Here is a 26,744-nt window from a genome sequence, read left to right on the forward strand (position 1 = left end):
CGCCCACAACCTGGGGGTAGAGACAGGGCGGCACAGACAGACATGGAAGCCCCAGGAGGAGAGACTGTGCAGACAATGCGACCAGGAGGTCTTGGAGGATGAGGCCCACTTCCTGCTACACTGCAGCAAATACGCACCTGTGAGGACCGCCCACTTCCAGAGATTTTCCGCCTACAGCCTGGAGATAGAGACAGGGCGGCACAGACAGACATGGAAGCCCCAGGAGGAGAGACTGTGCAGACAATGCGACCAGGAGGTCTTGGAGGATGAGGCCCACTTCCTGCTACACTGCAGCAAATACACACCTGTGAGGACCGCCCACTTCCAGAGATTTTCCGCCTACAGCCTGGAGATAGAGACAGGGCGGCACAGACAGACATGGAAGCCCCAGGAGGAGAGACTGTGCAGACAATGCGACCAGGAGGTCTTGGAGGATGAGGCCCACTTCCTGCTACACTGCAGCAAATACACACCTGTGAGGACCGCCCACTTCCAGAGACTCTCCGCCCACATCCAGGATTTTACCTCCACAGATGAAGAGAGGAAACTCTACATCCTACTGGGGGAGGAGAAAAAAAAAAACGTGCAAATAGCTGCCCGATATGTCACAGCCTGCCACCAACTGAGAGGAACATGATACCACATGGACTGTATTCCCCCCAATACCCCCCTATGGACTGTATATCCCAGTCCCCCATACTGTCCCTTACATCCTCCACACACCTATGGACTGTATACCCCAACCCCTATATCCTTCCCTTATTCCCACAATCCCCCCTCCCCATATTAATGTTTTGTTTTGCTTTGGCAATGCTAAATGTATGTTGTCCTGCCAATAAAGCTTTTTTGGATTTGGATTTGGACATGGGGGAACTTCAGTGGGGGGGGGGGGGGGGGGGGGAGGATGGGGCAGACTATCGACTGCCAGCAGCCGTGCATGGCTTTAAACCGCCGGGATCCACCACATCCTGCATTGAGATGGCATAATTTATCTCAATGAGTTTACCTGCTCGGCCAGACAGGGAACACTGTGCACTAACGTGGTGTTCCCTGAAGTCCCTTTTTTTGGCGGTGCGGCGGACACTACGCACCGCATCGCTGATGCCAATATACAGTGTGATATAAGCCTGAGGAGCATCCAGCAGGGATGTAGAGAACACTCACCGGCAGATAGGGGAGTTTAAGTTCAGCTGCCAACACCTAAAGCTCAACACACACCATACAATCTTGGTTGTACAGATTTACCAAATCTATGTAGTATAAGGGCCAACAGATTGAAAATACCTTGGATGATTGATTGTAAAAGCTCTTATACTACATGAAAGTGGTAAGATTGAACAACCTAGATTGTATGGTGTGTGTTGAGCCTAAGCCGCACCATGATAATGACAGTAATAATGATGACAGTATTTGTATAGCGCCTTTCTCCTGTCGGACTCAAAGCGCTTGCGAGGCAGCCACTAGAGCGCACTCAGTAGGCAGTAGCAGTGTTAGGGAGTCTTGCCCAATAAACTCCTTACTTAATTACTGGCTTACTGAACAGGCAGAGCCGAGATTCGAACCCTGGTCTCCCGTGTCAGAGGCAGAGCCCTTAACCAGTACACCATCCAGCCGCTGCTGCCTCGCTACAGACCCAGGACTGATCAACCAATTTTGGACAGAAATTGATCAGGCATCGTTTGCGGCATTGATTTACAGCAGATTCAATCAGAGTGATCTAATCAGCTGGATATTGGTTAGAACCATCGTCAAAGTAGGCAGTAAAACATCTGGTAGAACTGACTGGACTAGTCCATCTCCTCATGAAGATCCTCAGGATTTTTCTTTGTTTTCAACAGCATTTCCTGACCTGCAGTTGCAAAGTCTAACTGCGAAAATAGTGTGCAAGTGAGTAGGGAGGCTGGCTGGTTTCTTACTATTTTGGCAGTTAAAGAGAACCCGAAGTGACATGTGACATGTAGAGATAGACGTGTATGTACAGTGCCTAGCACACAAATAACTATGCTGTGTTACTTTTTCTTTCTCTGCCTGAAAGAGTTAAATATCAGGTATGTAAGCGGCTGACTCAGTCCTGACTCAGACAGGAAGTGACTACAGTGTGACCCTCACTGATAAGAAATTCCCCTTTTTACCTCTTTCTTGCGCTCAGAAGCCATTTTCTGCTAGGAAAGTGTTTTATAGTTGGAATTTCTTATCAGTGAGGGTCCCACTGTAGTCACTTCCTGTCTGAGTCAGGACTGAGTCAGCCACTTGCATACCTGATATTTAACTCTTTCAGGCAGAGAAAGAAAAAAAAGAACACAGCATACGGAAGTTATTTGTGTGCATACACATGTCTATCTCATCATGTCCCATGTCCCTTCGGGTGTCCCTTAAAGAGGATCTGTAACGTCAAAAGATCCCCTGGGGGGTACTCACCTCGGGTGGGGGAAGCCTCCGGATCCTAATGAGGCTTCCCACGTCGTCCTCCGTCCCTCAGGGGTCTCGCTGCAGCCCTCCGTGAAAGATGACGTCAATATTTACCTTCCCGGCTCCTGCGCAGGCGCTCTGACGGCTGTCAGCTCCGAAGTAGGCGGAAATACCCGATCGCCGTCAGGTCTGCTCTACTGCGCAGGCGCAAGTTTCCGGCGCCTGCGCAGTAGAGTGGACCCGACTGAGATCGGGTATTTCCGTGTAGTTCGGAGCCGAGAGCAGCCACAGCGCCCCCGCTGGAGCCTGCAAAAGGTAAATATTGAACTGACAGTCGGGTCTGTCGCCGGCTGTTTGGAGGGCTGCAGCGAGACCCCCGTGGGAAAGAGGACGGCGTGGGAATCCTTATTAGGATCCGGAGGCTTCCCCCACCCGAGGTGAGTATCCCCCAGGGGGTCTTTTTTAGGTTACAGAGTCTCTTTAAAGGACAACTGAAGTGACAGTAATATGGAGGCTGCCATATTTATTTCCTTTTAAAAATACCAGTTGCCTGGCAGCCTGCTGGTCTATTTGGCTGCAGTAGTATCTGAATAACACCAGAAACAAGCATGCAGCTAATCTTGTCAGACCTGACAATAATGTCAAACGCCTGATCTGCTGCATGCTTGTTCAGGGGCTATGGCTAAAAGTATTAGAGGCAGAGGAACAGCGGGATAGCCAGGCAACTGGTATTGCTTAAAAAGAAATATAGCAGTCTCAATATCCCTATAGCTTCAGTTGTCCTTTAAACTGCTGTTCAGGAAATGCTGTTGAAAACAAAGAAAACACTGAGAATGCCCTAGGAGGAGATGGACTAGCCCAAAACCTGTTGGTTCTATCAGATTTTAACGTACTTTTTTCGCTGAAGTGGTCCTTTAAGTTTATGGCCAGAACGCTAATGTTCTAGTGGTCAGGAGAAGAGATGCTTAATGAGGAGCAGATATTTCCAGCTTGCAAACGGTCTGCATTCTGGAATTGGGCCAACCAGATTGCAGGAAACGCTTTGGAATGACACAGTTCAGCACTGCATACTATCTGCATACAATCCGGAATTATTTGCTTCGAGCATTGCCAGTCAGGAGAACTTCAGTAAGATGAATGGTTTGTGGGCGTTGCCAGGCACTGGCAGTGGGATGCTGATGTACGATTATCTCCATAACAACAATTCCTCATCTCTCCCCATACAGATCCGCAGGCTGTTAGCTACCACATGGGGTCTAATACGAAGAAACCCCGCAATTACTGAAAGCGAGGCGTATTTTCCATACATGCTAAGCCTAATACAAACAGCTCTATTATTTTCTGGTCTGACCACAGATACACCTGTGCAGGCAAATAGGTTATAGCGCCTCCTCTCCCCTCCCACTGGAATAGCAACACCGGTATTAGTCTCTAAAAAGGCTCATAAGTACTTTAACACTTCATATAAATAGAGGAAATCATGTGACCGCCATTGGCTCGCTGCATCTTCCAATCACTGGCGATCTTTATTTTGTGACTCTAGAGAACCAGCCCCGCCCTCCTCTTCCCCACCACAGACTGCACCGCCCACCTCAACTGACAACAAATGAGGGGATTAAAGCGGATCCCAGATGAAAAACTAACTATAACAAGTAACTTGTCTATATATGTTATGTAAAGTTTAGATGATTTACACAGCAAATCTAGCTGCAAACAGCTTTAATAGAATATGATTATTTCTTCCTGTGATACAATGACAGCAGCCATGTTGTTTGTAAACATTACACAGAGGCAGGCTGATCTGTATCTTGAGCCATAAGCCTAATCCTCCCTCCTCCTCCTCCCTCCCCCCCTCTGCCTCTGAAATCAATGGCTAGTAACATCTCCCCCTCCTCCTGCCCAGACTGAGCTCCCATGAGCCCTTGCTACTGCCAAGGCTCTCTGAAAACCTGTGGGCGTGGCTTATTTAGTTTATAGGGAATTAGAGTATTAAAACAAAAACGTATTTGACTTGAGGAATGCCCTATAAACAATAGGAAAGGAACACAATTATGTAATGAGTAAAAGTTCACCTCGGATCCACTTTAAATGGAACCAAAACTGAGAGGGATATGGATGTTTCCTGTTAAATGATACCAGTTGCCTGGCAGTCCTGCTGATCTTTGGCTGCAGTAGTGGCTGAATCACACCCCTGAAACAAGCATGCAGCTAATCCAGTCACACTTCAGCCAGAGCACCTGATCTCCATGCTTGTTCAGGGGCTGTGGCTAAAAGTATTAGAGACACAGGATCAGCAGGAGAGTCAGGCAACTGGTATTATTTTAAAAGGAAAAGTCCATATCCTTCTCAGTTTAGGTTCCCTTTAAGTGGCAGCTCGCACATCAGGACACGGGAAGAGAGGCAGCCGAGCCCCTCCCACCCTCCCAAATGTAGTGCTGCTTGAGTAGAATAAGCAGCAGTCATATCATGACTTTAAAGTATAGGGCCAGCGCTGCTAATTCTGGAGTTATTTTAAGGATTGAAGAGTTAACTTTAGAGATCTCTCCTTAACTTAAAGACAGAAGATGTAACTTTAGGTTTGCCTGAGGTAAAATGTTTCCTGAATACTACATGCCTTATCACCATGGTGATCACTATAGAAATGTTATTAAAGACAGGAGATAAGCTTAGTGAATTGAGGCCATGGATTTTTCCTTTTAAAATAATACCAGTTGCCTGACTCTCCGGCTGATCCTGTGTCTCTAATACTTTTAGCCACAGCCCCTGAACAAGCATGCAGATCAGGTGCTCTGACTGAAGTCAGACTGGATTAGCTACATGCTTGTTTCAGGTGTGATTCAACCACTACTGCAGCCAAAGAGATCAGCAGGGCTGCCAGGCAACTGGTATTGTTTAAAAGGAAACATCCATATGCCTCTCAGTTTAGGTTCCCTTTAAGGTGACATAGTTGGTGGCAGCTCCACTGGAAAGCCTTAGCAGCAGCCATGCTAGAGACATCATGTGAAGTGCGGTCCGGTGTTAGTCGAGGAGCAGGACTGTGACTGACTCATATGAATTGTAGTGGAAATGCAGTACATGGTTAATTGCAAGCTTTCCAAAGGTTTCTTCTTCAGGCATCATACAGAACTGTGTCCGAACAGTACTATATCAGAGCCGTTATTGTGCGGTTCTGATCCAGGTCTGTATAATGTCTGAAGAAGAAACGTGACGTTTGGAAAGCTGGCAATAAACCTGTATAGTTATCATTAAAGGTGTCATCGGAGTCAACGCTTGTTGGTTTGATGTCTGCATTTCCACTACGGTTCATATGAGTCAATCACAGTCCTATGGAAACCATGCTTTATTTCAAGCTAACAATTTACTGTAACAGCCAGTAACACAAAACAGGAGTAATCTAGATTGGTACATCCAACTTACCAAGATGGTGAAGGGACACAAGACTTACCAAGATGGTGAAGGGACACAAGACTTACCAAGATGGTGAAGGGACACAAGACTTACCAAGATGGTGAAGGGACACAAGACTTACCAAGATGGTGAAGGGACACAAGACTTACCAAGATGGTGAAGGGACACAAGACTTACCAAGATGGTGAAGGGACACAAGACTTACCAAGATGGGGAAGGGACACAAGACTTACCAAGATGGTGAAGGGACAGAAGACTTACCAAGATGGTGAAGGGACACAAGACTTACCAAGATGGTGAAGGGACAGAAGACTTACCAAGATGGGGAAGGGACACAAGACTTACCAAGATGGTGAAGGGACACAAGACTTACCAAGATGGGGAAGGGACACAAGACTTACCAAGATGGGGAAGGGACACAAGACTTACCAAGATGGTGAAAGGACACAAGACTTACCAAGATGGTGAAGGGACACAAGACTTACCAAGATGGTGAAGGGACACAAGACTTACCAAGATGGTGAAGGGACACAAGACTTACCAAGATGGGGAAGGGACACAAGACTTACCAAGATGGGGAAGGGACACAAGACTTACCAAGATGGTGAAGGGGCAGAAGACTTACCAAGATGGCGAAGGGACAGAAGACTAACCAAGATGGCGAAGGGACAGAAGACTAACCAAGATGGTGAAGGGACACAAGACTTACCAAGATGGTGAAGGGACACAAGACTTACCAAGATGGTGAAGTGACACAAGACTTACCAAGATGGTGAAGGGACACAAGACTTATCAGGATGGTGAAGGGACACAAGACTTACCAAGATGGTGAAGGGACACAAGACTTACCAAGATGGTGAAGGGACACAAGACATACCAAGATGGCGAAGGGACACAAGACATACCAAGATGGCGAAGGGACACAAGACTTACCAAGATGGTGAAGGGACACAAGACTTACCAAGATGGTGAAGGGACACAAAACTTACCAAGATGGTGAAGGGACACAAGACTTACCAAGATGGTGAAGGGACACAAGACTTACCAAGATGGTGAAGGGACACAAGACTTACCAAGATGGCGAAGGGGCAGAAGACTTACCAAGATGGTGAAGGGACACAAGACTTACCAAGATGGTGAAGGGACACAAGACTTACCAAGATGGTGAAGGGACACAAGACTTACCAAGATGGTGAAGGGACACAAGACTTACCAAGATGGGGAAGGGACACAAGACTTACCAAGATGGTGAAGGGACACAAGACTTACCAAGATGGTGAAGGGACACAAGACTTACCAAGATGGTGAAGGGACAGAAGACTTACCAAGATGGGGAAGGGACACAAGACTTACCAAGATGGTGAAGGGACACAAGACTTACCAAGATGGGGAAGGGACAGAAGACTTACCAAGATGGGGAAGGGACACAAGACTTACCAAGATGGTGAAGGGACACAAGACTTACCAAGATGGTGAAGGGACACAAGACTTACCAAGATGGGGAAGGGACACAAGACTTACCAAGATGGGGAAGGGACACAAGACTTACCAAGATGGTGAAGGGGCAGAAGACTTACCAAGATGGCGAAGGGACAGAAGACTAACCAAGATGGCGAAGGGACAGAAGACTAACCAAGATGGTGAAGGGACACAAGACTTACCAAGATGGTGAAGTGACACAAGACTTACCAAGATGGTGAAGGGACACAAGACTTATCAGGATGGTGAAGGGACACAAGACTTACCAAGATGGTGAAGGGACACAAGACTTACCAAGATGGTGAAGGGACACAAGACATACCAAGATGGCGAAGGGACACAAGACATACCAAGATGGCGAAGGGACACAAGACTTACCAAGATGGTGAAGGGACACAAGACTTACCAAGATGGTGAAGGGACACAAGACTTACCAAGATGGTGAAGGGACACAAGACTTACCAAGATGGTGAAGGGACACAAGACTTACCAAGATGGTGAAGGGACACAAGACTTACCAAGATGGCGAAGGGGCAGAAGACTTACCAAGATGGCGAATATGATTTTGCTTTCATAAAACAGAAGATAGTAAAGTGAGATAAGACTTGCCCGAGGCAGCATCGTCTCAGGGATTTCCAATAGACTCTTCCTGTCCAGTGAAATCCAAGAACAGCCTTGAGGAAGACACATGGAAGAGTGATTAGTTAATGGACATGTTTTCCCTCCTGTCACATCTTCTGCTTGTACCTGCAGGCAACTTGTGTCCAGGTTAGGAAACGATAAACAGTACAAGAAACTGTGTCTGTCTGGTCATTAGCAAACATTCTGACCTCTGTCACTTCTTGTCTCACTCAGCACTGTACACATATACGGTTTGTAACTGAAAATCACTTAACCATTCAGAGCCTGGATACAAAGCAGAAGAAATCAAACCTGTGACGCAGCTTACAACTCCAAGAGGGAGCGATATACAAAAGAGGAGGTGCACAGCAACATCTGCATTATATTATGGTCACTGACTGTCCTCAGAGGAGCTCAAAATCTAATCCTACCATAGTATAGTCTAATGTCCTACCATATTATTATTATGTATTTATATAGCACTGGCATCTTCTGCAGCACATTACAGAGTACATAGTCATGTCACTGACTGTCCTCACAGGAGCTCACACTCTAATCCTACCATAGTCATAGTGTAATGTCCTACCATATTATTATTATGTATTTATACAGCACTGACATCTCCTGCAGCACATTACAGAGTACATAGTCATGTCACTGACTGTCCTCAGGAGCTCACACTCTAATCCTACCATAGTCATAGTGTAATGTCCTACCATATTATTATTATGTATTTATATAGCACTGACATCTTCTGCAGCACATTACAGAGTACATAGCCATGTCACTGACTGTCCTCAGGGGAGCTCACACTGTAATCCTACCATAGTCATAGTCTGATGTCCTCCCATATTATTAGTATGTATTTATATAGCACTGACATCTTCTGCAGCACATTACAGAGTACATAGCCATGTCACTGACTGTCCTCAGGGGAGCTCACACTATAATCCTACCATAGTCATAGTCTGATGTCCTCCCATATTATTAGTATGTATTTATATAGCACTGACATCTCCTGCAGCACATTACAGAGTACATAGCCATGTCACTGACTGTCCTCAGGGGAGCTCACACTCTAATCCTACCATAGTCATAGTCTGATGTCCTCCCATATTATTAGTATGTATTTATATAGCACTGACATCTCCTGCAGCACATTACAGAGTACATAGCCATGTCACTGACTGTCCTCAGGGGAGCTCACACTCTAATCCTACCATAGTCATAGTGTAATGTCCTACCATATTATCATTATGTATTTATATAGCAGTGACATCTTCTGCAGCACATTACACAGTACATGGTCATGTCACTGACTGTCCTCAGAGGAGCTCACAATCTAAGCCTACCATAGTAAGTGGCTGGATGGTGTAATGGTTAAGGGCTCTGCCTCTGACGCAGGAGACCAGGGTTTGACTCTCGGCTCTGCCTGTTCAGTTAGCAGGTACCTATTCAGTAGGAGACCTTAGGCAAGTCTCCCTAACACTGCTACTGCCTATAGAGCGCGTCCTAGTGGCTGCAGCTCTGGCGCTTTGAGTCCGCCAGGAGAAAAGCGCGATATAAATGTTATTTGTCTTGTCTTGTCTAGTCAGCGCTGCGTAATATGTTGGTGCTTTATAAATACAATAAATAAATAGCCATAATCTAATGTCCTACCATATTATTATGTATGTATATAGCACTGACATCTTCTGCAGCTGATTACAGAGTATATAGTCATGTCACTGACTGTCCTCAGAGGAGCTCGCACTCTAATCCTACCATAGTCATAGTGTAATGTCCTACCATATTATTATTATGTATTTATATAGCACTGACACCTTCTGCAGCACATTACAGAGTACATAGCCATGTCACTGACTGTCCTCAGAGGAGCTCACACTCTAATCCTACCATAGTCATAGTGTAATGTCCTACCATATTATTATTATGTATTTATATAGCACTGACACCTTCTGCAGCACATTACAGAGTACATAGTCATGTCACTGACTGTCCTCAGAGGAGCTCACACTCTAATCCTACCATAGTCACAGTCTAATGTCCTACCATATTATTATTATGTATTTATATAGCAGTGACATCCTCTGCAGCACTTTACAGAATACATCTAGTACTCTCACCCAGGCAATATACAGATTCCATGCAGAGCGTGTCCTGCCAGACACTTGACTTGGGGACTCTAGTGCTGTAAGGCACAGTCCTGACAATTACCCTGCAGCCACACATAATACAGTTTCTTTGAAAGTAATTGTGTGCTGATAAAAGGCAGGTGTGGAGCTAGACCAAGTGTGACAGCATCACCAGATCACACTTGCTTCAAAGACTCATTTAAGTGAACTGCATTGATAGAGGCTTGCTTTTAAAGGTGCCTACACACTAATCGATTTTCCCATTCAATTCCCTGCAGATTCACTCAATTTGCAAGAGCATTGATTCTCCAAAATGTCTGATCGATTGACTTTTTGTTTGATTTTGACCATAAATCAATGGAAAATAATATAATCAGACAGGACGAAAGATCTAGGTCTATAGGGGGCAGCACGGTGGCGTAGTGGTTAGCACTCTTGCCTTGCAGTACTGCATCCCCCACTATCTGCATGGAGTGTGTAAGTTCTACCCCTGTCTGTGGGGGGTTTCCTCCAGGCACTCCGGTTTCCTCCCATATCCCAAAAACATACAGATAACTAAATTGGCTTCCCCCTAAATTGGCCCTAGACTACGAAACATACACTACACGACTATGGTGGGGACTAGATTGTGAGCCCCTCTGATTCAGACCCTACTACAGCTAAATAGACCAGCAGGGCAGCCAGGCAACTGGTATTGATTAAAAGGAAGTAAATATGGCAGCCTCCATATTATTCTCACTTCAGTTGTGCTTTAAAGTCCTGTATGTGCCAAACCCAATTCCACGCACGACTCAGACGCGCTTGGCAAATAAAACAGAGCCACATACCAGTTTACAGCTATACATAGATATAGGAAGTGTTTTTGGTGCTGAAACCAGGTATATCACCATAAAAGTGGGTATCCTGAGTAGAGATGGCTCGAACCTCCGATTTTCGTTTCGCAAACCTCGACCGCGAACCTTCGCCAAAAGTTCTGTTCGCGCGAACTTTTGCGAACCGCAATAGACTTCAATGGGGAGGCGAACTTTAAAAACTACAAACATTTATGCTGGCCACAAAAGTGATGGAAAAGATGTTTCAAGGGGTCTAACACCTGTAGGGGGACATGGCGGAGTGGGATAGACGCCACAAGTCCCGGGGAAAAATCTGGATGTGACGCAAAGCAGCGTTTTATGGGCGATGCTCCTTATCAATCGAGGCGCTGATGCGGCTTGATTGATAAGATCCAACAGGACGGATCTTGCTTCCGCCGATTCCCTGCTCGCTCCCCGCGAGGGGACAATGGCAGGGAATCGAGCGGAAGATAAGTGGCGCCGGCGGGGACGAGCGGGGAATCGAATGCGGCGCGCGGGTACGCGTGTAGATGAGGCTTAAAGTGCTTGAAAACATCTTGCATGTGTATACATCAATCAGGGAGTGTAATTAGAGTTCTGCTTCACACTGATGCACCAAACTCACTGTGTAACGCACCGCAAACAGCTGTTTGTGTAGTGACGGCTGTGCTGGACTGGTGCGCACCATGGCGAGAGTGCAGGCCATGGCGGTTTTCAAGCCCATATGGTCGCCGGGCTGTGGTAGCTCAATGATAGAACAACAGTGACTGTCCAGCTGATTAAATTTGGTCTGTCCACAATGAAGCAACTACCTTATTATCTTGGGTGTGCCTGCCCCCCCCCCCCCAGGACACTCAAATAGCCGGCGGTCATTGCTTCATTGTGATACACAAGCCCCTTCACCGCGGCAAGGTGACGATCACGAAGGGGAATTGACACATGTACATGCCTTTTGTTTTGTTGTTGCAGCCGCAGTGCAGCCAGAAAAATTAGTCAGGCATGTACACGCACCAGAAAAGTTATTATAGCGGCCGCTTTCTGCAGCGGCCTTAAAGATTCAGGAATCCACCTGGAGTCTTGGACCCTGTTGGTGGTGGCGGAGAAGGCAGTCACACAGCGTGCAGGCAGAGATGCTGTGTGGGGACTGACTTAGTCTTCGGTCAGGCCTGAGCGTGCTTTGCAGACCAGGTATCCATGGTCAGATGGACCCTTAACCCAACGCTGTGTGCCAGAGATGTCACCACTTGCCTTTCAACATCACAGTACAGTTTGGGTATCACCTTTTTTAAAAAATAATTGCTGCCTGGTATCTTCCACTGCAGTGTGTGGCTTTGCTTTTGTGTGTTGCTTTTCCTCAGGTGGACATCCCATTGCAGTTTGTGCTTTGCAATCATGTGCTTTCGTAAGGAAGTTGTCCCTACGCAGGTCTTTCCACGGCTCAATCTTTGGTGGCAGAGAGTACAGATGGCATTGCTCTCATCTGAGGAAGACACACAAAAACATTTCCACACTGCTGAGCCCTGTGATGATGGCACTTTGGTGGTGGCGGCCGACTGAGTGTTAAGTGGGGTGCCAGAATCAGAGCAGGAGGAGGAAGATATGTCACGCTTCCGTGCGGAAGCTGAGGAAGATGAGGTGTTCTGTGTTAAATAGTCAACTACGTCCTGACAATCTTGGGGGTTGATGGCACGCGCCTTCTGAACACTGTACTTTGTTCCAGGGCCGCCCGAAATCACGACAGAACGACCTCGAACAGACCTACGAGTGGCCTGCCTCTTTTGCCCATATTGGGGGAGATAAAGTGAAAGGTATGCACTGACTTGACTAATACAATGTGCAGCCACACAGGTGCAGTGAACAGGTATGCAGTGACTGGTGTCAATACAATTTGCAGCTGTCACACACACACAGGTACCATGAACAGGTGCAGTGACTGGTGGTATACAACACTACGTGTGCTTACGTAGGTAGGTGAACTGAACAGGTAGGTATGCAGTGATTGGTATTACGAATGTGCAGCTGTCACACACACAGGTAGTCACTGAATGTGCTGGGCCCGGCAGTGGCACAGTAGGAATTACCAAGGGGCAGCTACGACTGACTGAGAGGGCTGTATATGCAACACAAGTGTCTGTGGGACACACATACACAAAAAAAAAAAAAAAGGGATCACAAGAACAACATTAGTTCTCAAAAGAGCTGTTGAGGGGTGCTTTTTAGCAATAAATATCAGCAAGGAGCAAGCTAACAAGCCTACCAAGAGCCTAACTAAGCTTTCCCTATGTCTACAGCAGGTTCTCTCCCTTCTCTAATTACTGCAGCCACACGAGTGAGTGAAAAGGCTGACGCTGCCTGCCTTTTATAAGGGGGCTCCAGGAGGGAGTGTAGCCTGATTGGCTACCCTGTGTCTGCTGACTGTGATGTAGAGGGTCAAAGTAGACCCTAATGATGTAGTATAGGGGGCGGATCGAACTTTTGAAGTTCGCGGTCGAACCGTTCGGGCCATCTCTAATCCTGAGTACTTTACTGCATTCTGCTATAAGCCACTACAGGGCCTCTTTTTATAACTTCTCGCCTTTGCCTATCACAACAGAAACAAGGTCTGGAACCCACTAAAGTGCTTATTTGAGCGTTTAGGGAGCGTGATAAATAGCTAGCGATTTCCCTAAACGCTCTGCCAATGTAAATGGATGGGACAGATTTCACTAGAGCGACTGTGATTAAGCAAATTGCAATTGCAGGACGTGCAGCATTGTGGGAGCGTTTGTGCTCCTATGTAAAGTATTGAAGCACTAGCAAATCGCTCATGAATCGCTAAAAAAAAATATATATATATATATATATATATATAAATATATATATTTTGAAACAACCAATCAGAATTAAAATCGCAGATCACCATCACAATCGCTGGCAGAAAGCTTACACTTTTTAAAATCTCTCCCAAAATCGCCAGAAAACGCTTATGAAATTGCTTACAATACGCTAGCGATTGCGACTTGTAGAGGGTTCCAGACCTCAATCAGCAAAGGTTCCCATCAGCGATCCACAAGCAGGGTTGCTCTCACAAGTAATTACTCGTGATTCAAATGAGGCTTAATTGGCGCAGGTGTGCAGCGGGGATACAAGGGGTTATTTACCCATAATTCCAGTGTCCACCCTGCGTTCCAAACAGCTTGCACGCTTCCTATAGGTCACGTTTCAAGCCTCACACTGGCGCACTTCCTCCTTCAAGCTGGAATTATGGGTAAATAACCCCTTGTAATCCAGCTGTGCCAATTAATCCTCATTTGAATCATGGGTAATCACTCGTGAGAGCAACCCTGTCCAAAGTATGGATTCTCACACAGTCTTGTCAGGAACAGTGTAACTTTTGTTGTTCCATCACACACGTACAATCACCTGATCATTCGCCGGTTATCATTTCAGGGCCAGTACGGTCCCCTTTATCAAGGCAAGGACAGACATATATACGAGGGCAAGGACAGACATATATACGTAGGCAAGGACAGACATATATACGTAGGCAAGGACAGACATATATACGTAGGCAAGGACAGACATATATACGTAGGCAAGGACAGACATATATACGTAGGCAAGGACAGACATATATACGTAGGCAAGGACAGACATATATACGTAGGCAAGGACAGACATATATACGTAGGCAAGGACAGACATATATACGTAGGCAAGGACAGACATATATACGTAGGCAAGGACAGACATATACGTAGGCAAGGACAGACATATACGTAGGCAAGGACAGACATATACGTAGGCAAGGACAGACATATATACGTAGGCAAGGACAGACATATATACGTAGGCAAGGACAGACATATACGTAGGCAAGGACAGACATATACGTAGGCAAGGACAGACATATACGTAGGCAAGGACAGACATATATACGTAGGCAAGAACAGACATATATACGTAGGCAAGGACAGACATATATACGTAGGCAAGGACAGACATATATACGTAGGCAAGGACAGACATATATACGTAGGCAAGGACAGACATATATACGTAGGCAAGGACAGACATATATACGTAGGCAAGGACAGACATATATACGTAGGCAAGGACAGACATATATACGTAGGCAAGGACAGACATATATACGTAGGCAAGAACAGACATATATACGTAGGCAAGAACAGACATATATACGTATATGTCTGTTCTTGCCTTGATAAAGGGGACCTTACTGGCCCCAAAACGATCGTCGGTGAAGGAACAGACGATTGTATGTGTGTGATGGAACAACAAAAGTTGCACTGTTCCTGACTAGACTGTGTGCAGATCCATACTTTGGACTTGTGGATTACAGATTTCTGAGGATCCTGCACCAGCATCTGCAGGACCGAGTTGTGCGATTCTTTTCTGTACATTGTGGACATTCCCATCAGCGAGATGTCGTTTATATCCAGGAAGATGTCTGACCGTCCAGCTTCTCCCCATACACTGATTGCATGCAGTTACCTAGACTCCCTGAATAATGTGTACTATATCAATCTTCCTCCTATTCTTATGCTGTGACGAGTCCCTGTCCTCTCCCAGGGCCCTCCTGGTTACTGTCACTGCAAGGCTAAGCTTTACTCCCCAAGAATTTACACTGCCCCGGCCAGCAGCACCTGAGTCAACAGAATTAGCAGAATGGATTCCTATTACCTTCTTTGGCAACCTAGTAATGCTCTGCAAACAACAGACCAGTAGCTGCATTAGAATGGAGGCAAACGATCCCTCAGATAAATAACACTCACAAAGAGAAACAAAAATTCAATAAAACACATAAAAGCTCTTAAGGGCTCTTAACATGGCACCATTAATGTTCCTCAATATTGGCGCACAAAGGCCCGGCCCTGATGACTACACGCCGGCTGTGATATTGTCATACTCTGCTGCATGGAAATTGTGCCTCCAATACAGGCCTTCTCACAAAGAGGGGGTCAAATATACAGGAAACTATCTGGCTGGGTCCGCATATGACAGAGCGGAAAATGCTGCGCTTTATGTCATGTTTTCTGTTAATGTTGTGTGTGTTTTTAGGCCCCATTCACACTTATAAGTGCAAAACGCGGGTGATTACTGCCAGCGTTGTGCGGGAGTGATTTTTCCGCGATTAACGCTGAAAAATCACTGGACACTGCAGCAATTTGTCCATGATCGCGATTAGCGCTTCAATAGCACTGAAACGCAATCGCCTGAAAATGGTGCAGGCTACGCATTTGCGATTGGCAATTTGCGTTAATTGGTGACAATTAACGCAAATCACCCAAGTGAGAAAGGGCCCATAGGGTATTATTGCACTACCGCTAGTGCCTGAGCGTTTTTCCGAAATCGCCGGCAAAACGCTCTAGTGTCAATGGGCCCTTACTGCGTTTTTGGTGCGATTTGCGTGCGTTTTCCATGCGTTTTTATATTGCCATTCCTGCAAATCACTTGGAAGACAACAGGAAGCAAAAATACAGCAAAAAACAAACAAACGTTTTTTGGAAAAGCACATGAAAAACGCATACCATTGCGCTCCCATTGACTTTTATTATGTTTTGGCAGCTTTCCTGCACAATATGCAACAAAACCAGAGTTTTTAAAAACGCAGGTTTGAAAACGCATATGCGTTTTCATATGCGTTTTTTCCTGCGGCCCATAGACTTCCATTAGTGGCAAGAACGCAGCGTTTTATGCAACGCTACCGTTTCTCTCCCGGTAACTGTCAGCACACGGGAGGGAAATTGTACTACACAAGAATTGCAGGGAACGGATGATGAGTACTTAATATTCAATCAGGAGCAACAGACTAATTCCCGGCTACCAATACCATTTATATCTTTCCTCCAGAAAATGTCCTGATTTGAGGAGGGTAATGAAATGCAAATAATTATGGCTTACAGTATATTACACCTGGGACAACGCTGAAAATATGATTCTTTGATGCCATGTAAAGCAGTCAGTCAGTGTAAAGACTGTATAAGGGCGATGCACACCAAAAGCGCTGGATCCCCTAAACTAGAATAGCGCCTGGAAATGAGCCCTTCCAAACAGGCAGTTAGGCCTCCTTTCCGCGGACTGTTGAGCTGTGTGCTCAGCAAGCAGTTACCAGGCAGCGATAAGCAGTTACCAGGCAGCAGTGAGCAGTTACCAGGCAGCAGTGAGCAGTTACCAGGCAGCAGTGAGCAGTTACCAGGCAGCAGTGAGCAGTTACCAGGCAGCAGTGAGCAGTTACCAGGCAGCAGTGAGCAGTTACCAGGCAGCAGTGAGCAGTTACCAGGCAGCAGTGAGCAGTTACCAGGCAGCAGTGAGCAGTTACCAGGCAGCAGTGAGCAGTTACCAGGCAGCAGTGAGCAGTTACCAGGCAGCAGTGAGCAGTTACCAGGCAGCAGTGAGCAGTTACCAGGCAGCAGTGAGCAGTTACCAGGCAGCAGTGAGCAGTTACCAGGCCGCAGTGAGCAGTTGAGAGAGTTTGAGAGGCATTTCACTGCCAATCAGCGGTCCGTGGAAAGGAGGCCTTACATGCATAATCTTACATCAACTCGGAATGATTTGCATACCACTAAACATCAAACACATTTGCTCATTGAACAATCAGGACACTTGTTTGTTTGACTGGTTAAACATCTGTCAGGTAAATCATAACAGGATTGGTCCTGTGCAAACATCTGGTCCTCCTCAGGGTAATACCACTTAGGGCTGATTCACTCTATGGCCTCTTTTCCACGAACTGTTTACAGGCAGTGAAATGCCTCTCAAACTCTCACAACTGCTCGCTGCTGCCTGGCAACTGCTCGCTGCTGCCTGGCAACTGCTCGCTAAGCACACAGCTCAACAGTTCGTGGGAAAAGAGGCTACAGCAGTGACACGTATGAGGGTGTTCTCACTGCAGTGTTTAAAGAAAGCCTGAACTGAAAATTAAAAGTCAAAATAAGCATACACAAGTCATACTTACCTTCCATGTAGTCTACCCCTCAGTGTCTTTCTCCTGTCCCGCGTCCTGTTTATTCACTGTAATCGAGGGAATTCTCCGTCCTCCATTTTGAAAATGGCCATTACACCATAACAGCTTTCTGGTCAGCACACAGTTAAACTGTAACATCGCCCACTTGAGCCATAGGGAAACATGGACATTACCTGGTACATCAGTTTTCCTCTCAGCTATAACTGACAGCAACTGATATATTTCAGATCTGACAAAATATTGTCAGAACTGGAAGGGATCACTGTAAGAAGAAAATGGGGAGCTTCTGAGAGGAACTGATGGCAAGGTAACTATGTAATGTTCATTTGAAGTTACCTCATGTGTTTATTTTAAATAATTTTACTCAGTACAGGTTCCGGTACTTATCCGTTAGCTGGGCGCATCCGGCAGGTGGCGCTAATTACTATTCCCCCTCCAGGCCGACATGGATAGTAGGGAAAGATGTAACTCTGGTGGAGTTTTGTCGCCACCTAGAGGATGCGCCCGGCTAACGGATAAGTACCCAGGTTCCCTTTAAATTTTGATAAAATTGAAAACACGCTGCCTGTACCATTATTAGTGCGAATTTGGCAAAGACAAACAATCCTTAAAAAAATCGCTCTGAAAATGGCAATCACTTAGCAACTGTGATTTGTAGTGTGAACTAGGCTTTACTATGGAGTAAAACAAAAACAAAAATTACCTACAATTGAATTTTGAGCTCATCCCTATGGCTTACTTACCTGCCTGTCATGTAGATCCTCTAACACTTCCTGAAGCAAAGAAACAGAACCAGTGAGCCGATCAGGTGTTCTGACTCCATCTAGATGCAGCTCTCTGCAGAAACCTGAACATGGAAGGTAAACGGATAAAGAAATTACTAACTTCCTAAGGCCTCTTTTCCACGGGCAGTTGAGCTGTGTGCTCAGCAAGCAGCGAGCAGTTACCAGGCAGCAGTGAGCAGTTACCAGGCAGCAGTGAGCAGTTACCAGGCAGCAGCGAGCAGTTACCAGGCAGCAGCGAGCAGTTACCAGGCAGCAGCGAGCAGTTACCAGGCAGCAGCGAGCAGTTACCAGGCAGCAGTGAAAAGTTGAGAGGGTTTGAGAGTCATTTCAATGCCTATCAATTGCCGTGGAAAAGAGGGCTGGGACTCACTAGAGCCATTTTGGAAGCATTTTTGGACCCAAAAAAAGCTTTGCTAATGTATGTAAATGGTGGGGAACCCACTTGTGGGATTGCGATTGAAAATCGCCCTAAAAGCTCTTGTGCAATGATTTCCTATGAGAGTGTTCACATATGAGCGGTTCGATTGCGTGCCGTTCTCAAAAGCGCTGCCTGGACCATTTTCTGAGCGTTTTGGCTCAATGGAAGGTATAGGGAAATTGCTAAGCGCTTGAAAAAGCACTTTGTATTTCCCCAGCGTTTTTAATACAATAGGCTTTATTCTCAATGATTTTCCGCATGCGGAAATGCACTTGCGGTAAATTCTCGACTGAAAAAAAAACATCTTGACATTCACAAATGTTTACGCATGAAATTTACCGCATGCGTAAAATTTTACGCATTAATTACCCGCATGCGTAAAAAATGCGGTAAAAGTCCGCAAAAGTCGTCAGTTTCCGCAAAAAAATCCAAATTCACAAAAAAAAAAAAAAAAAAAAAAAAGGCGCCTTATTTCTGACTTAACTACCGAATTTTTATCACCTAATAGTACTTGGTGATATATTTCGCTTCCCATTGACTTAAATGGAGTCTGGAGCCTTCAGTGCCGTATTTGCTGGACATTTTTTTTTTGGGACAAGTTTTTTTATGCAACTTTTTGTCCGCATGGTTTCCGCATGTTTACCATGTAATTACGCATGTTTCCCACATTTTTTTACGCATTGTTACCGCATGCGCGAAACATGCGGAACATTTTTAGTGAATGTGGAAATTTTTCTGTGTTTTCCGCAGGTGGTAAGTTTACGACCAAAAAAACATTACCGCACATGGTTTTGTGAATAGAGCCCATTGTATTTATTCATTTCCGGGTATATAGGTAGAAAAAAAAAAAAAACCTATTATTAACTATTATTATGCTACTATTCATTTCCGGGTGAAAGAGTTCACTTCCTGACTGCTGTCAGGAAGTGAAAATCTCATTTGCTTATCAAAGTGCTTTCATAAAATCATTCAACGCTCAGAAAATACTGGGAATCGTTAAAAAAAATCACGCACAAAAGCGCTCAACACTTCCAATCTATAATGTGAACAAAGTCTTACAGTAGAACTGGAACTGAACAGCTTCTGTAACAAAAACGCTTGGGAAATCGCTCTGTTCTAGCACTTTTCAGAGCGATTTTTCCACTTTGTATACTTAACATTGAGGCTGAATCACCTCAGAAAAGCGCAGAAATGCTGCAGGACCCGCGGTTGCGTTTGGGAGAAAATCACATCGCTCTGGTGCGCTCCATCCCATGCAAATACATTAGCCAAGCGCTTTTCAAAGCACTGGCGTTTTAAAAAGTGTTCAGAAGCGCTCTCGGTGTGCACCAGCCCTCTGAGTTAATCACAGCAGCATTTTGGGCACATTTGCTCTCAATGCAATGTACAGAAGCACTGCAAAACCTCTTTTGGAGCGATTTGGGGGATGGGCGTTGTGATTTTTAGATAAAGTTAGCTATACTTTCCAGTGTCCAGATTCCACCCATAGCTCCGCTCCCTAGCAGAAGAGATCACAGGCACTTCTCTGATTGGTCCTAGAGAAGCCCCATGACCTCTTCGGCTAAGAGGGAGGTGGGTCGGAGCAGTGCTTTTCAGCGCTGCTAGATTTGGGCGCAGCCGGCGCCTCCATAGACTACAATAGGAATCATTCCTATTGCAGCGCTCACTGAGTAACGTCGGCGCAGTCAGAAGATGGAGCCGAAGTTGCTTAAAAACACAATCATTCGGCCTCCAGCAATCGCTGGAAGCCGAATTATTTCATTCCCCCACTATCCATGGCGGCCTGAAGGGGGAATAGTAATTACCGCAGCCCGGACTTGTGCAGAAGCAGGATCAGCCATATACCGCTGTATCCTGCGCCCAAGTCTACCGGCGCCGATTTCAAATGTACTCAGGTGGGTTGGCTACAGACGGATGCCGGATCTCGAGACAGGTTGTAAGAATAATAAAGTTTATTTAACCTCCCTGGCGGTACGCAGATGCGGTGGCTGTGTCCACGGGAGGGATTTTTTTTAATTAGAAGTGTTTTGTTAATGTTAGCTAGCACTAGGCTAGCTAACTGTGGGCCCCCAAGTCCCCCGTCACCTCTCTGAGCCTCCAAATCGCCGCCGGCAACACTCACCCGTCCGCGATCCTGCGAGAGCCGCAGCTTCCCAATTCGCTTCACTCACCGCTATGGCGACAATCGGACATGATGTCATCCGCAGTTCCGATCCTCCCCATAGCGAAGCTGGGTGCTGATTGGGAGGCGGCGATCAGAGGGGACTGGAGGCACTTGGGGGACATGGTTAGCTAGCGAAGTGCTAGCTTAACCACATAAAACCATTTTTATTTTTAAAAAATCCTCCTGGGGCCAAGCGATCCCCTGCGGCGGCTAGCCTGACACTGTGTCGGGCTTACCGCCAGCGAGGTTAAAAAGAATTTACCGAACAAACATGCCTCAATTCACTAAGCCCTGCTCAGAAAGTGCCACTTACCACCCATGTAGCAGGTCAGCGGTGAGGCAAAGAGCTGCATGGATCAGGAGTCTGAGGTTTTCTCTGCAGTGCATCCTGTCATCCCTTTAGATGTGCTGCAGCCACCAGGGGGAGCACTTCTTTATAAGAACATACATATTTTCACATCTAAAGGGATGCAGAGAAGCCTTCTAAAAAGTCACCTTCCTCTGCTCTGATTCCGTGAAAGACCCACCCGATACCCCCATCGCATCAAATCAGCGTGAGAAGCAGGTCTGTGTGGCTCTCCCTAAAGGCTGTCTGTCAAATCTACTGCACTGAGAGAGCCAGTCATCAGCTGCTATGACTGGAGAAAAATACTGAACATTTTTGTCCGGTAAAGCAAATGCGAAAATCTTTGTGAATTGCAATTTCTTGACATTTCTGGAGGCAATTACCGCAGAAGTAAGTAATTTACCTTGCTAGTGGATGATATTAGTTTTCTGTGCGGTGATAGGTTTAGGGAATAGTAATTTGGGAAGGTGATCGGTAAAATAAGCTGTTTTCAGCATTGCTGAATACACTAAGGCTTCTTGCACACAGGGATGTTACAGGCGCACGTTAGTGCAGCCTGTAACGCTCCCCCAACGCACAGCAATGTAACACAAGTGGGCTGTTCACACTGCCCACGTTGCGTTACATTGTAACGCAGCAAAGTGCTGCATGCTGTGCGTTCTAGACGGCTAAGCCGCGTTAGACTGTTTGCACATGCTCAGTCATGTTGGGGAGGAGGGGAGAGCGGCCGGGCACATGGCTAATTAATATTCACTGCACTCAGTGACGTGCAGTGTTTACTTCCAGGAGCGGCTGCTCTGTGCGGCGATTGGCCGGGCGGGACCACGTGATGCCGCATGCGTCCAAGCGTACGCATCACGGCATCACGGACGCCAGAGTGAGCTGCACAATGCGGCTCACTCTGGCGTCCACACCAGAGAGCACCAGGCGTTGCGTTAGGGGCACGTTATGTGCCCTATAACGTCCCCTAAACGCAACGTCCTGGTGTGTAACTAGCCTAATGCTTTGTGAATAGAGCCCAGTGTGCATTGTACATGTGTTTTTGAGAAATATGCAGCAAGTTGCGCGTTTGTATAAATATGCAGCAAAGTGCGTTTGTATAATGCACCAATATGTGTTTTTAGGGCCCGTTTCCACTTGTGCGGTGCAAATTAGTCGCGGAAAATGCAAAAACGAATTTGCGCGCGGATGCGAATTTTACTGCAAATTCATGGGCGTTTTTGCATATGTTAATGAGTATGCGAATTTAACCATGTCAGTGCCTATGTGCTTTTACATTGATTTTATGCAAAAATGTATAAAAAAATACGTTGTATGCGAATCATTCTGATGGCTCTGCCGTGCTGATTTTTTCTGCACAGAAAAACGCTCAGAAATCCTGACAAGTGGAAACGGTCCCATCCACTAGTATTGTCTATGCAAATCTGCATGCAGGAAACGCATGCAGATTCGCTGTAGTGGAAACTCACATGCGGTCCATAGACTTTCATTATACGCAGAAACTGTAGTGCTTGTGCCACTAGCCGGAATGAACAGGCTGTGGAGAGTCTCAGCAAATAAAAGATGTGAATAGCAATCAGGGCCGGCCCCAGACTTTTTGCCGCCTGAGGAAAAAATGATTGCTGCCAATGCCCCCCCCCGTGGGGGGGACCGCCGCCGCCGAGCTGGAGGGGTAGCGGGCAGGGCGGGGGTATTGGGCCTAGCGGCGGGGAGGGGGGTCCGACCCCCCCCTCCCTCGCCTGGGTCCCCCGTCCTCCGCTCCCCTCCAGCCTTAAATAGATGAGAAGCGCAACTCGTAAGAGGCAGTGGGCGGGGAGGACTCACCTCTTCCTCGCTCGATCCAGCGTGCGCTCCACTGACGTCCCTTCCTGCAGCGCCGTCCACTTACAATACAGTGGGCGGCGTTGCAGGAAGTGACGTCAGTGGAGCGCACGCTGGATCGAGCGAGGAAGAGGTGAGTCCTCCCCGCCCACTGCCTCTTACGAGTAGCGCTTCTGATCTATTTAAGGCTGGAGGGGAGCGGAGGACGGGGGACCCAGGCGAGGGAGGGGGGGGGGTCCGATCCCCCTCCCCGCCGCTAGGCCCAATACCCCCGTCCTGCCCGCTACCCCTCCAGCTGGGCGGCCGGCTCCCCGCACCCACCGATGGGCGGATGCTGCCCCTAGAAATTTGCCGCCTGAGGCAAAAGTTTCACCCCGCCTCATGAGCGGGCCGGCCCTGATAGCAATTAGGAATGATCAATGAGATGGAAATCATTTCTCCTTGCATTCAAATTTCAAGTAAATGTCATGCAACTTCAACCAAGAAGTGATTCCTGGAACCCACTTCAAATCGCAAATTCCTCGCACGATCGCTATTTTTAAGTAGTGTTTTTGTAAGCAATTTCATGAGCGTTTTCTGTCGATTTTAAAAAGTGTCAACTTTTTGCCAGCGACTTTGTAGCGACTGGTAATTAGCGATTTTTATTCTGATTGTTCCTTTCAAATTATTATTTTTTTCTTTTTACAGTTTGCAGTAATTTAGAATCGCACACAAATCGCTATCTGTAGTGATTCATGAGCGATTTGCCAGCGCTTCAATATTTTACATTGAAGCGCCAACGCTCCCAAAATGCTGCATGTCCTGCGATTTTGCTAATCGCAATCAGTACTGTCGAATTTGTTACATTTACATTGGCAGAGCGTTTAGGGAAAGCGCTAGCGATTTTAAAGCGCTCCCTAAACACTCAAAAAAGCGTGGGTTCCAGCCCTCAGGCCAGAAACCCACTAGGAGCGATTTCCTGAGCGCTTTGCGATATGGGTGTGATCCCACTAGAGCGATGTGATTTTGTGGTACTAGTGGCTGAATAGAGTACTGGATAAGGACTCTGCCTTTGACATGGGAGACCAGGGTTTGAATCCTGGCTAGGGTCAGTACCTATTCAGTAAGGAGTTCAAGGCAAGACTCCCTAACACTGCAGGGTGGCCTCCTGAGCACGTCCCAGTGGCTGCAGCTCTTGAGCGCTTTGAGTCCAACAGGAGAAAAGCGCTATATAAATGTTTGGATTATTATTATTATTATTATTATAAAAATCGCCCATAGCATTGCATTAGTAAGTACTTTTACAAATCGCTAGCGATTAGAAATGGCTCCTAGTAGGTTTCTGGCCTCAAACTGCATATATTTGACATGAAATCTGGATGCAAGAAGTGATTTCGACTTGTAGCGATGAATTGTATTGCCTAAAGCTACATACACACGAGGCACGGATGTCTGCAGTTGCATGGAGACAACCAACAGTTGAAAGTCTCTAGCAACGACAGCTGTATACAAGCGACGATTGTATACACGCGGCAACAACCTGTCTCCAACATAGCGGAAACTGTTGCTCAGCAACTTCTGTCGCAGGTTCAATGAACTGTCGGACTCACAAGAGTTGCTAGAGACTAGCATACACACCACCGCACCGACTTGTGACTAGCAACGGTTCCTGCAACAGCTGTTGCCGGTGATTGAACAAGTCAATCGCCTGGCGACAGCTCTGATTAGCAACAGTTGCTTGTGCGCGCCTCATACACACGGGAGACCTGTCACCGAAACATGCGCGCGCCATGTGTTTCCAGCAACAGTTGTAGCCCGTGTGTATGGGTCATTAGGCTACATACACACTTGAGATAAAAGTCTTTGGAAAAGGCAAGATCACAGACCAATTTTAACCCCTTCCATGTAGTATGAGAGCCATACCTACAGTCTATTCTATGGAGCTGAGCTCCCCATCAGACAGAGATCTTACCCCCTTCCATTTAGTATGAGAGCCATACCTACACAGTCTATTCTATGGAGCTGAACTCCCCATCAGACAGAAATCTTACCCCCTTCCATGTAGTATGAGAGCCACACCTACACAGTCTATTCTATGGAGCTGCACTCCTCATCAGACAGAAATCTTACCCCCTTCCATGTAGTATGAGAGCCATACCTACACAGTCTATTCTATGGAGCTGCACTCCCCATCAGACAGAAATCTTACCCCCTTCCATGTAGTATGAGAGCCACACCTACACAGTCTATTCTATGGAGCTGCACTCCCCATCAGACAGGAATCTTACCCCCTTCCATGTAGTATGAGAGCCACACCTACACAGTCTATTCTATGGAGCTGCACTCCCCATCAGACAGAAATCTTACCCCCTTCCATGTAGTATGAGAGCCACACCTACACAGTCTATTCTATGGAGCTGAACTCCCCATCAGATAGAAATCTTACCACCTTCCATGTAGTATGAGAGCCATACCTACACAGTCTATTCTATGGAGCTGAACTCCCCATCAGACAGAAATCTTTGCAAGATGCTGCACACACAGATGCTATACACATGCAACAGATCAGTATCTGCAAAAGATCTGTTTCTGCAATATGCATTCATAGACTATGATATCTGCAGATCCTCATACACACCTTGTTTACCGGACATTCATCTGCAGATCAGACAATTATCTGCAGATCTGAAGATCCATCCTGGTGGATCTGATCTGCAGATGAATGTCTGTTAAACAAGGTGTGTATGATGATCTGCAGATATCATAGACTATGAATGCAATTTGCAGGAACGGATCTTTTGCAGGAACAGATCTTTTGCAGATGCTGATCTGTTGCATGTGTACAGCATCTGTGTGTGCAGCATCTTGCAAAGATTTTATCTGATGGGGAGTTCAGCTCACTACTGTGTAGGTCTGGCTCTTATACTATATGGAAGGTGGTGAAATTGGTCTGTGATCTTTCATTAATCTTTCACGTGTGTATGTAGCATTACTTTGCCGTTGCTCAATATTTCAATCTAGGTTTTTTTTGCAGCATTTTATTTTTGTGATAATTATTGCCATGTTTTAACAATACAGTTTTTAATTGCTGTAATTACTGATGCCTGCGGTCAGGCGATCTGCGTTAGCACGGACCAGGAAGTGAACTGTAGCTCTTTAAACACTTTATAACGACATTAGTTAGCATACATTCCTGCTACGTGGGGCTGAGACACAATGAAACTCTAGCTGATGGAACACCAACGCCACAAGTAATACGTTTTAAAAAATGATCCTGTGCAGGGAGGTCAAGTACAATGCAGCCAGTGTTAGAGAGGGGCCAAGCCCCGGCGTTACTCGTGCATCCATAGCCAGCGCCGCGCCACAGCTGCATCCTCCC

The 26,744-nt window shown here is 46.4% G+C and overlaps 1 protein-coding gene across 2 annotated transcripts in view; it reads right to left on the minus strand.

Moving 5' to 3' along the window:
• SLIT1 (slit guidance ligand 1) overlaps positions 1-26,744 on the minus strand; it is a 617,918-nt gene that overhangs the window by 540,329 nt on the left and 50,845 nt on the right. Inside the window, exons 1-3 of one of the 2 annotated variants that reach the window (XM_068257844.1) lie at positions 24,976-25,012; positions 18,596-18,699; positions 7,906-7,970 (exon numbers count right to left, since the gene is read on the minus strand). In XM_068257844.1, the coding sequence (XP_068113945.1) occupies positions 7,906-7,970; positions 18,596-18,699; positions 24,976-24,997 (191 nt within the window). In that variant the 5' untranslated portion in view covers positions 24,998-25,012. Of the gene's footprint in view, positions 1-7,905; positions 7,971-18,595; positions 18,700-24,975; positions 25,013-26,744 lie in introns of those variants that run through there. The other variant, XM_068257843.1, reaches the window with a different exon arrangement.

The sequence above is a fragment of the Hyperolius riggenbachi genome, chromosome 10 (genome assembly GCF_040937935.1).
Source record: "Hyperolius riggenbachi isolate aHypRig1 chromosome 10, aHypRig1.pri, whole genome shotgun sequence".
Lineage (NCBI taxonomy): Eukaryota > Metazoa > Chordata > Amphibia > Anura > Hyperoliidae > Hyperolius > Hyperolius riggenbachi.